The following is a 14,074-nucleotide window of genomic DNA, read 5'->3' on the forward strand; positions in this document are numbered from 1 at the left end:
CAATTAAATTATGTAAATTACTGTGTAATTGATTAAATTTATATATTGAATGACAATTTTCTAAAGTAATAACTTTTAAATATTACAAATTTTAATTAAAACTGGAGGATATAAGCCTCAGATAGAGTGTCCACGTAAGTGAAAATAATCGGCCAATGAGAAACTATATTTTTGTCATGTCACTTCCTCTATTTGTTTTTACAAAATGATCCTCTAACTTTTTATTTAAACAATTATAACCGAAAATATTTTTTTTAGTGAAATATATTATTTATATAAATATAATTATATTTTTTATAATTTACACAACAGTTTGTACACAATAGTTTGTAAATAAATATTTAGTGTAAATAATATCATAATTTTATAAAATTCATAATTTTATATAAGACTAAAATAAATTGGGCTGGTTTTCAACTTTCACAAATAAAAAATATTATTTGTAAACTTAGAAAAGAATATATCAAGAATATTCCTTTTTAGGAGAGGAAATAGAAAAATACAACGGATACAAATCCATCTCTATTATGAAATTCCTCTATTTTAGAAAAAAAAAATAGAAGAATACATTGGACATGGTCTAAGGCATGGCCGACGTAAATGATCGACGTTGAGATTTCAACTTTTCTGATTCTTACTATTCTAATGTTTCAATATAATTTGAATATTCCCTCTGTTTTATAATATAATTGTTTCAAAGTATTTTTTGTTTCACTATATAAATTGTTTTTATATTTCTATGTAACTTTATATTTATTGGATATTGTGTGGCAAATTAAATTATGTAAATTACTGTGTAATTGATTAAAATTATACATTAAATGATAGTTTTCTAAAGTAATAACTTTTAAATATTACAGATTTTAATTAGAACTGATTACATTTTGAAACAGATAGAGTAATCTATAAACTAACTCATATAGATATTAGGACAAAATTGTAAAGTTGTCTCACCTTGAATTTCTCTCATTCTGTGCATTCCTGATTGGAATGAGAAAATCAACATCTAATATTATGTTACTCTCAGTATATTAGAAATGGTTCAACCGTAAACCAATTAAGGATGATGTAAGGAAGACATAAAGATGTATTTTCAGTTATCACAAATATAGAATCAATTGACAACAACTTAATTATGTCCAGCGTAGTACAACAGAGAAGAGTTTACATACCTTCTAATATTATAATATCTCACTATATTAGCGAATAAATCAGTTTTCTCTAGCACAAATACTCGCTTCATTCTTGGAGTTTAAGCTTTTTTAAAATTAGTAGTTTGATCCCAAAAAAAAAAGAAACGGTCAAACTGTACATTGTAATTGGAGAAAAAAAACAAACAAAAATCAACCGAAGACTTTTAAGATATATGAAACAAAAATTGGAAATAGCAATTATCTCCAATTAAAGAATAAGACAATAAAATTGTAAAAATACAAAATAAAACAAAAAAATACACAGAAAGAAAAATTTAGTAAAATAAAATCATAATATAATTTCCATAATTGATAGTGCTCAGTTACACTTAAAAGTTTAAATTTACAACATAGACAATTTTATTTACATTTTTAAACCTATTATCTAATTAAAATGATTCTAAAAAAAGTGTCAGCATAAAGAGTTAGAAAATATACGAAAAAATATAATGCATAACGTTAAAAATACATTATCACTGATCACTAAAAAATCATGTTAGTAGTAATAAAAATGAAATGACAACACATTTATTAAAGCCATAGAACAGCACACAACAAGGTGTTATTAAATATACAAACTACAAATTAAATATGTTCAACACAAACACACATAAAAATGAGACATCATATTTGGATATATTTAAATAAATGCTTTTTAATATATTATATTATTGATAATTTTAAAATTACTTAAAAAGAAACTAAATTATTAAAAAAATTGATATACAAATAAAACTAAAGCAATATTTTGTAACGTCAAAATAATAAATGAATAAAAAATCTATTGTGTTAATAAAATATATTTTAGATTTTAAAGACTTCTAATTCATGTAATATTAGAAAATTCAAAATTTGTTTATTACAGTTAATCTTTTACCATTAGATATATTAAAATAATATTCTAGATCGATATTCAATTGTCAGTTTTCAACTATTACGCGTAAAAAATATTATTAAGTACGTTTTTTTTTTGAAAAGGGATTTTATATTGTAAGTAGGTTATTGGAGTATTTTTTCTTTTCGTGAATTTATTCGAGATGAAATTTTGATCTTTTAAACTAAGATAATTTATGTTCTATACATAATTATATTTTCTTACATAACTCTAAAATCTCGGATTTGATTCTTCGTATTTTATTAGTTAATTGTGTTACATATAATAGAAATACTTACTTCAAACTAAAAATATATAAAAAAATCAAATTTAAAAATTAGTTATATATAATTTAATATACAAAAATCTACGTACAAATAAAAATGATAAATGTAACAAATTTAAATATATTATTTGCGCCAAAGCATCTAGTAATACGTAAATGATAAATGAAAGGCTAGATCCTTCACAGAGGAGAAGGGATGAGGTCTATAATTTTGGTTTTGTTTTCTGATCTTAGATCAGACTTCCCTTCGGTTTGCCGATATATATATTCCGATAGCGGATAATAAATTTCCGGAGGCGGATTTTGTTGTGTATTTTGTTTCTCAAATCAAACCGATAGTGTTCTTCACTCTTCATCATTTATCATCGAGTTTTGGTTTGATTATCTCTATCCTTTGACTTGGTTACATCTAAATTCCGATTGGCTGTTGATTAGATGTCTTATTTCGCTGATCACTTTGATTTCCTTTCTAAGAGAATCAGTCTCTACTTCATCGATTAGCCATATATGGCATCTTGTAGTTGTAGAGCATCTCTGATTGAAAGGTAATTGAGTTTGATGGTCTCGTTAAGTCACTCTGAAGCGGATTCAGTAGATGTTGGCGTTCTAGTAACGGTCCGACGAAGAGTCCTCCTTCAATTCGACTTAAGCTTCCTCGGTGTCTCATACGGTGGATTAAGGCCTCTCTGCTCAACTTGCCACGGCCTAAAGTGAAAGGTGATCAGGATTAGAAGTGAGGTTCATCAGAGTCTGACGTCGAAATGGGTGTTATTGGTGAATTAGCCGGTGGTGCGATGTCGGATTTCTTTCTACACGGAGGCGCGTGATGGCGCGTTCGAAGTTACAAGATCGAGACCTCATGCATTTGCGTGGGTTGACACGTGGTTCGGAACGTTCAACATCTGGACGCGTGGCCTCTTATGTATAATTTGGGGAAGATAGGTTCAGATCACAGGTTTTGGTTTGGGCCTTTGAGTTAATTTTAATATCGATCTTGTAATTTAGTAGATAGGGGACCTAAACTTCTGATTCATCTTGTAAGCCTATTGGGCATTTCATTTCAAGGAAATGAATATGTTGACAAAAAAAAAAGACTAATTTTACAAGAAGTATGTTTCCAACACCATCACCATGGCAGATCTCCAATCGTCAGTTCACTTCCCCTTGAGATAAGTATTATTTAATAGATTCATAATCTATATGTCATCTGATTTTTATTTGAATTCGTAGTTTAAGACTATTAGTATAGAGATGACTAATCGTTTTTTTTTTTTAACAGCAAACATTTACAGACTCATGTAGATTCTCTAAACCAAGGTGGTAAATCTGCATTCATGTGCACGACGAAAGACGATTGTTGCCGAGCACTACGTGCCAAGCTATCCGCCCTTTTGTTCTCCGTCCTAGGAACATGAACGATTTCTGAGCTGACAAAACTTTGTCGCAGAAGCTTGATATCTTCCAGGTAGCTTTCAAATGCTGGCCATATTATATATATATACTAGGGTTGGTTTGGGCTACGCCCGAATTTTTTATTTAAATATTTATTATAATCATATATTTATGTTATTTTGATATATAAATATTATATAAATATAAGTAGCTAGATAATTATAAAATTATTTTTAATTATTTATTGTTTTGTCTTATGAATTTCAATTAATCCAATTTCTTACGATAAAATTTTCCGTTGGTTTATTTATTGAATGAAACTTGTGTAGCTTAAAATCATGCATGCATTAAAGTTGAATCGATCTAAACTAAACCGAAGTAAATTTGGTTATGTTCTGTCATTTTTCTTTGAAACAAAAGGCTCAAAAAAAAAGACCCAATGGGAATAGAACGTATTGCTTCCTGTCTATTTCCCTTTTAAGTTTAAAATATGTATCTTATATCTCACCAACACGCATGTTTCTGCGCGTGTATGACACTTCCATTCATGTTAATTCCCAATAACTAATTAAAAAATAAAATAAAAACCTTTGATTGCTTCTCTTATCTTCTTATGATTCGTTTAGAGCAATCTTTGCTTTGATAATATCTACATTTCTTTGGACAAAAAAAAACTATATTTCTCTCTTGATCGAGTCATAGTGGAATTGAGAAACAGATATGATTTACTCGCCACCGCTTAAACTGTGGAATATTTTTATTAATTGGTTCGATTTTCTTTTTTAACGTCTTCAGTGTTGTTACTCGTCATCCTCTTCCCTCTGCCTCTTCATACTCTGCAAAACCCATCGCCAATAATTTTAAACTCTTGAATGTTATTGAGTTACCGAAGGTGGCGGCCAAATGAACCGTCACCGTTGATATCGCCTCCAACCAAGGCGAAGTCAGTAGCATCCAGAAACTCACGGTACGCTCTTTCTTTTCCTTTTCGTTTCAAAAGTTTCAGTCTTTACATATGTTTTCATTATAATGGATATCTCTCTGTATTTGGGCTACATCACAGTGTGAACAAAAAGTCTACTAAACCGTAAACAATTATGAAACGCAGCAGCCCACATCAAAAGTTAATGAAACGATGAGTTTTAGGCAAAGAAGACAGGTGTCGCACTCACAATCAACGACTTTATGACGTGGCGCAACAGGAGGGAAGCAAACATTTTTTTATATATATAGATACTAGAATTAATGATAATTTGAATGCTTAAAATAATTACTAAAGTACAATTCTTGATTTGCTAAAATTTAATATTAGCTTTCAGTTTTTTTTCTTTAAATAAAATATACATTATATTTAACGTTAAAGCAATCAGCTAGTTGAAATAAGAGTAGAGCATCTCTATCGCATATACGTTTCTTATTTATTTATTTTATTTATTTATTTATTTGTTTTTCTGATTTAAAAAAAAAAAATTAAAATCAAATCAATCGCAGACCGCCACGTGTCAGTAGACCCGCGAACAGTTCAACAGACGTCTCCTATTTCGCGATTTCTAGAAACGTTTTTTCTCGATTCAGTGGAGCCCATATCCACTTTTTCCTAAAAAAACATCCTAGAAACGTGGGATAAGATGCTCTTCGAGATACAACAAATAGATTTCCACCACTTTAGTAGCGATGGAGCTTGTTCATGTAGGGTCTTTTGGTGACAATAATAAATAAGAAAACATTTTTTACACATTTCGAGAAATAAAGCAAATGAAATGTTTTGGAATCAAATCAAACATGGGTTTGAGATTTGTTTACTTCTCAGTACATACGACAGTGAAGGGGCTAATGATAGTGAAAGATATTTGATGGAATGACAAATCTATTAACCTTCTTCTCCAAACTCCTGTGTGAATCTCTCATGGACGTCAAGGTCAGATTTGCTCACTGTTGGCCTCTGCCTAGCAAGTACCTTCTCGAAATCGGTTCTTGTGATTGGTGGTGGAATAATCTGTAAAATAAACAAATCACAGTATTTAGATCAGTGCAGAGCAGTCCAGACTCATGCATGCTGAACGATTGTGTCTTCCAGCAGTATTATGAGAAGATCGAACAGATTTAAAATTACAGGTTTGAAACACAAAACAAACTTTTGAAAGATACCTTTTCGGCAAGGCCTTTAGCTGCTAAATCTTGCATTGTGGTTTGGATAGCTCCAGGCTGCCTCGGTCCACATGGAATCCATGTACCATCACGTGACTTGAAAAAGAACATTGCGTCCTGAGTTTTGCGAACAGGCTCAAAAAGGACATCTTTTACCTGCAAGACTCAGAAAGGTTGTCAAGATAAAGCCTCATCTATCTAAAGCTCTTCTGTGCCAAACTGTGGAAAAACAATAAGTCACTAGGGCCAAGCTACGTACACAAACGGAAACATCTGAACCAGAAAACCCTTCTGTCTTGAGCCCCAAATATTCAAAATCAGATTCAGTTAAATTATGAGGTGTGTCTCCCAAATGCACCTGCATAAAATACACGTACCATTAGTAAACGAATCACGTTTTCTTGAATGGTTTTACACTCGAAGCTAATAAAAAATTTAATACTTTGAACATGTGCTGCCTAGCCTTGGCTTCTGGGAGAGGAATATAGATACGCTTATCAAAACGTCGCCTAATAGCCTGAAAATCAACATGGTATTAACAGATCAGTATTTTCTAGACAAGGAAAGAAAATTTAGAACATATCAACTCTTATGAACTTTCACCTGATCAAGAGCATAAGGTGTATTGGTTGCTGCAAGCACAAGTACTTTATCATCACTATGTCCAACACCCTGAAAGAAAAAGAGTTAATAAGTATAGAGAGGAAATGTTTCTACTAAAATTGAATGACAGAGTGTTAAGATGGGATAGGCTTTCCAACCTGCATCTGCACAAGAAGCTCTGTTTTGATACGTCTTGAAGCTTCACTCTCGTTTCCTTCTCCACGTTGACCACACAACGAATCTATCTCATCAACGAAAATAATCGAGGGAGAACTTTCACGGGCCATCTCGAAAAGGTTTGATACTAGCTTCTCACTTTCACCCATCCACTTCGAGACCAGGTCTGATGAAGACACGCTGAGGGTTGGGAGGTAAAAAGGAAACAACTTTTTTTTTGTCATAACATGTTTCCAACTTCCATGTATAAACGCTGTAAAAGCAAGATGAAGATCGAAAAAACAACAAACATAACGTACACACCCAGCCATGACTCAAAACCCAATACCCCAGCACAAAGATGCTAGCTTGGAAACAGTAAAACAAGACTCTGTGGCACCCTTACAACTAAGGACCTGCACGCTTGCCTAACCAAAACAACATGTGTTTGTTCTCCTATAGAAAAGTTAGATTCTAACACAGAAGCTTTCCAAATCTAGCTGCAGATGCTTTTAGGATAACATGCATAGATAGCCTAGACTAGTATAACTAACTAAATGGCAGGATAGAGATAAACAAGAAGAAACCTTTGCAGCAAAAGGAATCCTCTCTGAGATCAAAAACCCATTAAAAAAAAAAGAAGGTAACCAAGCATAGCTAGAGAGTAATTCAAGAGCATAATCAGAACAATCCCAAAACATCCAATACCACCACCTACATCTCTTAGTACCTATTCAAATCCATGAGTGAGAGAGCTAAGATATTGCACAATCAGCACTCTTTTAAAATGTGTTACCTAAAGAAGGTGGAGTCAGCTTCAGTAGCAACAGCTTTGGCCAAGTAGGACTTTCCTGTTCCAGGCGGGCCATACAGCAGAAAAGCTCTCCATGGCCTCCTCTTTCCTTAAATAACAAAAAAAAAAACGAAATCAATCAACAAAACACGGTTCATAAAAAGACATGTCTTTTCACACTCCTCACCGGTGAAGAACTGTGGGTACTTGACAGGCAAAATCACAGCTTCCTGCAAAGCCTGCTTAGCGCTTTCGAGCCCAGCAACATCCGTCCACTTAACGTTAGGCTTCTCCCTCACAATCGCAGAGTTCAACCCAGCTCTGAGCTTCGACTGCTCCGCGTCCTCTCCGCCTTCTCCTCCTCCATCTTTCGGCTTACTCTTCGGCCTCGCGGCCACCGCTGCGTCGCCGCCGTTAGATCCAGGACCCGATCCGCCTTCGTCGAGAACGGCACGGATCTCCTCCGCGCGGCGGAGGTACTCGGTGAATTTCTGGGTAATAGCTTCTCTGATCTTGGGGTTCTTCTCGTACTTGAGATGCGTTTTGAAGTACTCAAGCGCGTTCATGTAGAGAGGGAAAGCCTTATTGTAGTTCCCAGCATTGTCTTCTTGTACGGCTTGCTTCACGTACTCGATCGCTTGTTCCTTGAAATTGCTGTACATCGCTTCTTAGGTTTTTACCAATTTTCTCCGCTCGAATCTCTTCTACTTCAAGGATCGGGAGAGATGGAAGAACGAATGGGAAGAGAAGCCAGATTTGACGTTGAAGACGACGAAAAGGTCTAGAAAAACAAACAACGGAGCGTAGACTTGTAAAATACTGAAACGTTGAGCCGTTTTTGTAGGGTGTGAAAAGTCGGCTCAACATTTTGATGAATGACAAGGAAAACACTTGCCGTTTCTTATCATCTACATACTGTCCTAAATGTTTTCAGGCACCTAGGCCTCGGAATTTAAATCAAAGCCCGCGGGGCGCGCCCCATTTGATCCGCCGCGGGGCGGGTGCGGGTTAAAACTATTTTTTGCGGGGTAGGTGCGGATTGGTGGATTTTGATTTGCGGATACCCGCCAATCCGCAAAATAAAATAAAAAAAAATCTTTTTTTTTTGAAAAATATGATTTTTTTTAGAAAAGTAATTATTTTTTTAAAAAAATAATTAAATTTTTAAAAAATAATATAAAAAATTACTTATAAATATATCATTTCATAGAAAAATTAATTAAATAATTATTTTTTTAAAAAAATAATTAAATTTTTAAAAAATAATATAAAAAATTACTTATAAATATATCATTTCATAGAAAAATTAATTAAATAATTATTTTTTTAATTAAAAATATAACCCGCGGGTTACCCGCAAAATAAAGCGGGGCGGGGGCGGGTATTAGGTTATTTCTTTGCGGGTTGAGCGGGTTGAAATTTTAACTAAAAAAAAAAAACGATCCGCGGGTTGGTGGGTCATGCGGGGCGGGTTGACCCGCGAACCCAAGCCTACATGCACCCATGTGCAGAAATAAAAAATAAAAATAAAAAATTTAATTTATATTTAATAAAATTTATTAAATTTAGATTTTATTATGAGAATTTCTAAGACAATTTTCAGTTTATCATCAAAAAAAGAATCCACATGAAAAAAATAACCAACAAGGATTTTATTAAAATATAAATATAAATATATATTTATATCAATCGGGTTAACTAATTTAAACTTAGGGCTTAGATTTAAGAAGTAGAGTTTTGGGATAGAGTTTAAAATTAAAAAAAAATAAAAAATAAATATGAAATATTTTAAAATAAAATTTATTTAAATAGTTCTAAACAGATTTTTTAAATTTAAAAAAAAATTGTAAAAAAATTTTAAATTTGAAAACATATAATTAGAAAATATAAAAGTCTTATTATTTATTATTATTTATTATAATTTTTATTATTTATATATTTATAAAACAAGATATAGAAGCCGAAGATCAAAGTGAGTGCTCTGATACCATATTAACAGTTGAATCAAGCTCGAATCTGAGAAAATGAAGCTGAGTTTAGAGAAGAAGATTAATGATAAAATATTTTGTTATTCACATTAAATTTACTTTACAAAGCTAATCTAATGTCATTTATATAGTTAGCCGGTATGTACAAGTAAACTGTCTACATAATAAACTAACACTAAACCGGTGTTGAACCATTTATCCTAAAATATATTTTCTTGCATACCTAACAACGCTTGTTGAAACTCAGACCAGTCCGTATTAGGTGTAGTAATGTTTTTGTTTTAGTGGCAAAGTAGCAAGAGAATAAATAAACCAAGAACCTTTCATGTCTGATACCAATTGATAGAAAGCGGAAACTTAAGTAACAAAAGATCTCACAAGAGCTCGATGAAAACTTGTAAGGTCGATAGATTCTTATCAAAGTTGATACTCTGGGCGTACCAAGAAGGCCTTTTGATGAAGACGATGCTCTCCTCTAATCAAAATGGGGTTTAGAGTACTCCTCTAAATGATATAAAGCTTTGAATGTAGTTGCAATTTGATAATAAGAATGAGTTGTGTTTTACATTGACTAAAACTTACTATTTAAACTACCTTAGAAATCCATAATCTAATCCAGAAAGGATGTTTATAATTATCTAGTCATTAATTAAAAAAAACACAAACACATAACTTCAACATACAAGCAGTTTTAAAACCGGACCGATATTTAGACCGGGTTCGACCATGAAACGATTACATAACCAGATTGAGTCTAACAATTCTTTCGACCATAAACTGGTTACGTAACCAGATTAAATTTCAAAGTTATTAAACTGATAGAAACCGTTAAAACTATCAAAAATTTATGAACCATTCATATAAACATAAAACTAAAACTAGTATATATATATATATATATATATATATATATATATATATATAGTTTCTTGAAAATCATTTACATTTTAGTTTTGTATCATATTTATATTACTTTAAAATTTATACACTAAAAATATATTAAATCAGATTATTGAACCATGTTTGATATGATCGAACTCAAACCATATTGAACAATGATTCAAGTAATTATGATTTAAGTAATTATCCGGTTCAGTTTTTTGTCCGGTTTTTAAAACACTGCACACACACAGGTAAGCCTGAAATCAGTTTACGGCTGTGGGGCTAAAACCGTTTGGGTTTAAATATTTTAACATATTGGGCTGGTATTGGTCTTAAGCTTTGGCGATACGTTGGATTAATTTCTTTTATTATTTTCTTGGCACCTGTCAAGAGTAGTTGGATTGTGACCAGAGATAGTACGGCGCAAGTCAAACCTGAGTTGTTGTTTTCTTTCCTCTTTTTCTAAAATATCGGGGAAATTTTATGTTTACCGTGAAAATTTTCATAGTACCAATTTTCATTTTTACCATTACTAAATAAATATTTTCAAAAATATCTTCTTCATTAAATAGCAAAAGACTATTATACCCTTGTTATATATATATATATATAAAATAAATTATTATTTAAATAAAAAAATTTAAAATTTTAAAAAATATATATATATTTTTTTATGTTTTCGAATTATACTTTTTCAAATTCGAACTTTTTTTATAAATTTTTTTTTCAAAATTTTTTTTTGAAAATCGAAAATTATTTTTGAAACTATTTTAAATTTTTTTTTAAAGTATTTATTTGTATATTTATTAGAATCCTAAATTTCACATTCCAAAAACTATATCCCATCCCTCAACTCTAAAACCTAAATCTGGATTAGTTAACCTAATGGGTATAAATGTCTTTTATCCTTCATTAAAAATGAGGATAAAAATTATTAGTGTAAACATGAAAAGTGGTATTGTGAATGTGGTACTTGTGGCAATTTCTCATAATTATTATGTTTTTATCTACGTTGTTTTCACTACAAGAAAACACATAAATAACCACGACGGTTTTTGTAGTTAATTCGTCGTAAAACAGGGTTTACGACGAAATAACTACGAAACCCGTTTCCTCGTTAATCGTTCGTCGTAACGTATATTTCCTCGCTAATTCGTCGTAAACTTACGAGGAAATAATTCATCGTAAAGTGGTATAAGTAGATTCGTCGTAAAAGACACGTAAACACTTTCCTCGTAAAATACACGTAAACAGTTTCCTCGTAAACTACACGTAATATATTTTCTCGTAAAGTACACGTAAACTTTTTCCTCGTAAAGTGCACGTAAACATTTCCTCGTAAAGTGGATGCTAAATTTTGTCGTTGTTTACACGTAATGTTTACGAGGAATCTTCGTGCCTTTTGTAGTAAATTCCTCGGTAATATTTATTCAGTTTCTTCGTTAAGTTGACGTAATTTAGCTACAAATTTGCTTCGATTCTTTATTTCTTACTAAAAAAATATAATGAAATAAAAATATTTTTAAATTATTTCAAAAATATTAAAAACGTAAATAATAAATCCATACGAAAATATTTTATAAATATTTAAGTTTAGAATTTAATATAATACAATAAAAAGATGAAAAAAAAACTAAGGGTTGTTTGTTGTTGTTGTTATGCATTTCCTCGAAGAGGTCTTGACTCCTCCTCTGTATTTCCTCCTCATCTTCTTGTGTGCGGGATGGCTCTGGAACGAGATTATTAATTAACATTTAAAAATCATCTTCCTATATTATCAACAAATTCCATAAACCTATCTACAAATTATTCTCTACACTAACCACCTAATCAACACTAATTTCCCTAAACTAACCACCTAAGCTAAATTAGAGAGGAATACCTTGCTAGGAGAAGGAGAGGAAATGACTACGAAATGAGAAAGTGATTCGGTTCGGGTATATATACAGACTTACATTTTGTCGTAAAATCTTCGAAACTTTACGACGAATTAACAAGGCCCGCGTTTTATTTTACGACGACTTAGCAAGGCCCGTGTTTTTGTTTATGACGATTTTACGACGAAAAGTTTTTCTTTTTTAATTTTCGTCGTAAAGCCCACATAAATTTACGAGGAATTAGCAAGACCCGTATTTTTTTACGACGAATTAGCAAGACCCGTGTTTTAATTTACGACAATTTTACGACGAAAAGTGTTTCAATTTAAAAAAAAAAAAACCTGAAGGAAGGCACCAGCACAAGAAGAGTCTTATAAAATCCCAAATAGCATTTGAAACTGATCAGAATTGTCCTAGTGACAGTGATCGCCCTTCAGGTTTTTTTCAAACTATTGTTTAGTTTTTTTTGCTCATGTTTAGAATGGGAGGGATGTGCTTATTTATAGAAGTAGTTGTACTCGTAAAGTCCTCGTAAATTAACGAGGAAATAAAAAGGCCCGTGTTTTTGTTGCGAGGAAATAACAAGTCCCGTGTTTTTGTTGCGAGGAAATAACAAGTCCCGTGTTTTTGTTGCGAGGAAATAACAAGTCCCGTGTTTTTGTTGCGAGGAAATAACAAGTCCCGTGTTTTTGTTGCGAGGAAATAACAAGTCCCGTGTTTTTGTTGCGAGGAAATAACAAGTCCCGTGTTTTTGTTGCGAGGAAATAACAAGTCCCGTGTTTTTGTTGCGAGGAAATAACAAGTCCCGTGTTTTTGTTGCGAGGAAATAACAAGTCCCGTGTTTTTGTTGCGAGGAAATAACAAGTCCCGTGTTTTTGTTGCGAGGAAATAACAAGGCCCGTGTTTTCAATTTCGTCGTAAAATCGTTGTAATATTACGAGGAATTAGCAAGGCCCGTATTTTTTTTACGACGAATTAGCAAGACCCGTGTTTTAATTTATGACGATTTTACGACGAAAAGTGTGTCAATTTACAAAAAAAAAACTGAAGGAAGACACTAGCACTAGAACAATACTTATCAATTCCAAATATCATTTGAAACTGATCAGAAATCTTCTAGTGACTGTGCACTGTCTTCAGGTTTTTTTAAACTATGAATTAGTTTTTTTGGGTGCAAGTTTAGAATGGGAGGGGTGTGCTTATTTATAGAAGTAGTTGTAGTCTTAAAATCCTTGTTATTTAACGAGGAAATAACAAGACCCGTGTTTTCATTTTCGTCGTAAAATCATCGTAAATTTACGAGGAAATAACAAGGCCCGTGTTTTTATTTACGAGGAAATAATAAGGTTCGTGTTTTCATTTTCGTCGTAAAATCGTCGTAAATTAACGAGAAAATAACAAGGCCCGTGTTTTTATTTACGAGGAAATAGCAAGGCCCGTGTTTTTTTTACAAGGATTTTACGAGGAAGGTATGCAAATCCCTATCACCTGAAACCCCAACCCCCAAACCCCTAGTTCCTTAACTACATCTAACACTCAATCTCTTCTTTCTAAACCCCAAACCCCCAATTGAGTTAGACAAAATCAAATTATATAATTTAATTTTCATGATTAAACAAACTAAACACATGCATTAACTCTAAAAATAAATCATATTTAAGAAAATTACATCATCATTCGGATACATCATTGACATTCTCGTCATCACTAGAAACATCATCATTTTCATTAAACTCGTCTTCAACAGCTTCGTCCGTCGTATCGTCGGGAAGATCTTCGTACTCACGATTATGTGGATTAATAAGAAGGATGTCGTCAGTTTGTTGTTCAGGTTCCTCGACTTCATTGATGTGTTCTTCTTGCAATGGTTGTTCTTCTCCAC

General features: G+C 32.2%; 1 protein-coding gene across 1 annotated transcript; it reads right to left on the reverse strand.

Moving 5' to 3' along the window:
* Positions 1 to 5,435: 5,435 nt before the first annotated feature.
* LOC106336219 (protein SUPPRESSOR OF K(+) TRANSPORT GROWTH DEFECT 1) lies at positions 5,436 to 8,240 on the reverse strand. The gene is made up of 8 exons (XM_013774980.1): positions 7,633 to 8,240; positions 7,449 to 7,554; positions 6,655 to 6,853; positions 6,497 to 6,565; positions 6,336 to 6,410; positions 6,153 to 6,251; positions 5,894 to 6,049; positions 5,436 to 5,741 (listed from the first exon to the last, which is right to left on the reverse strand). Exons 1-8 carry the CDS (start codon positions 8,105 to 8,107, stop codon positions 5,616 to 5,618), a joined length of 1,305 nt encoding a protein of 434 aa, XP_013630434.1. The 5' UTR covers positions 8,108 to 8,240; the 3' UTR covers positions 5,436 to 5,615.
* Between the last annotated feature and the right edge of the window lie 5,834 nt (positions 8,241 to 14,074).

Source organism: Brassica oleracea, chromosome C3 (assembly GCF_000695525.1).
Source record: "Brassica oleracea var. oleracea cultivar TO1000 chromosome C3, BOL, whole genome shotgun sequence".
NCBI lineage: Eukaryota > Viridiplantae > Streptophyta > Magnoliopsida > Brassicales > Brassicaceae > Brassica > Brassica oleracea.

Bases quoted from the DNA above. Each gene is read 5' to 3' on its own strand.
- LOC106336219 (XM_013774980.1), bottom strand. From the start codon at position 8,107: ATGTACAGCAATTTCAAGGAACAAGCGATCGAGTACGTGAAGCAAGCC. The intron at 6,411-6,496 runs GTGAAAGTTCAT...GTTGATTTTCAG, and splicing joins CACCTTATGCTCTTGATCAG to GCTATTAGGCGACGTTTTGA. The intron at 6,252-6,335 runs GTATTAAATTTT...TATTTTATGCAG, and splicing joins CTAGGCAGCACATGTTCAAA to GTGCATTTGGGAGACACACC.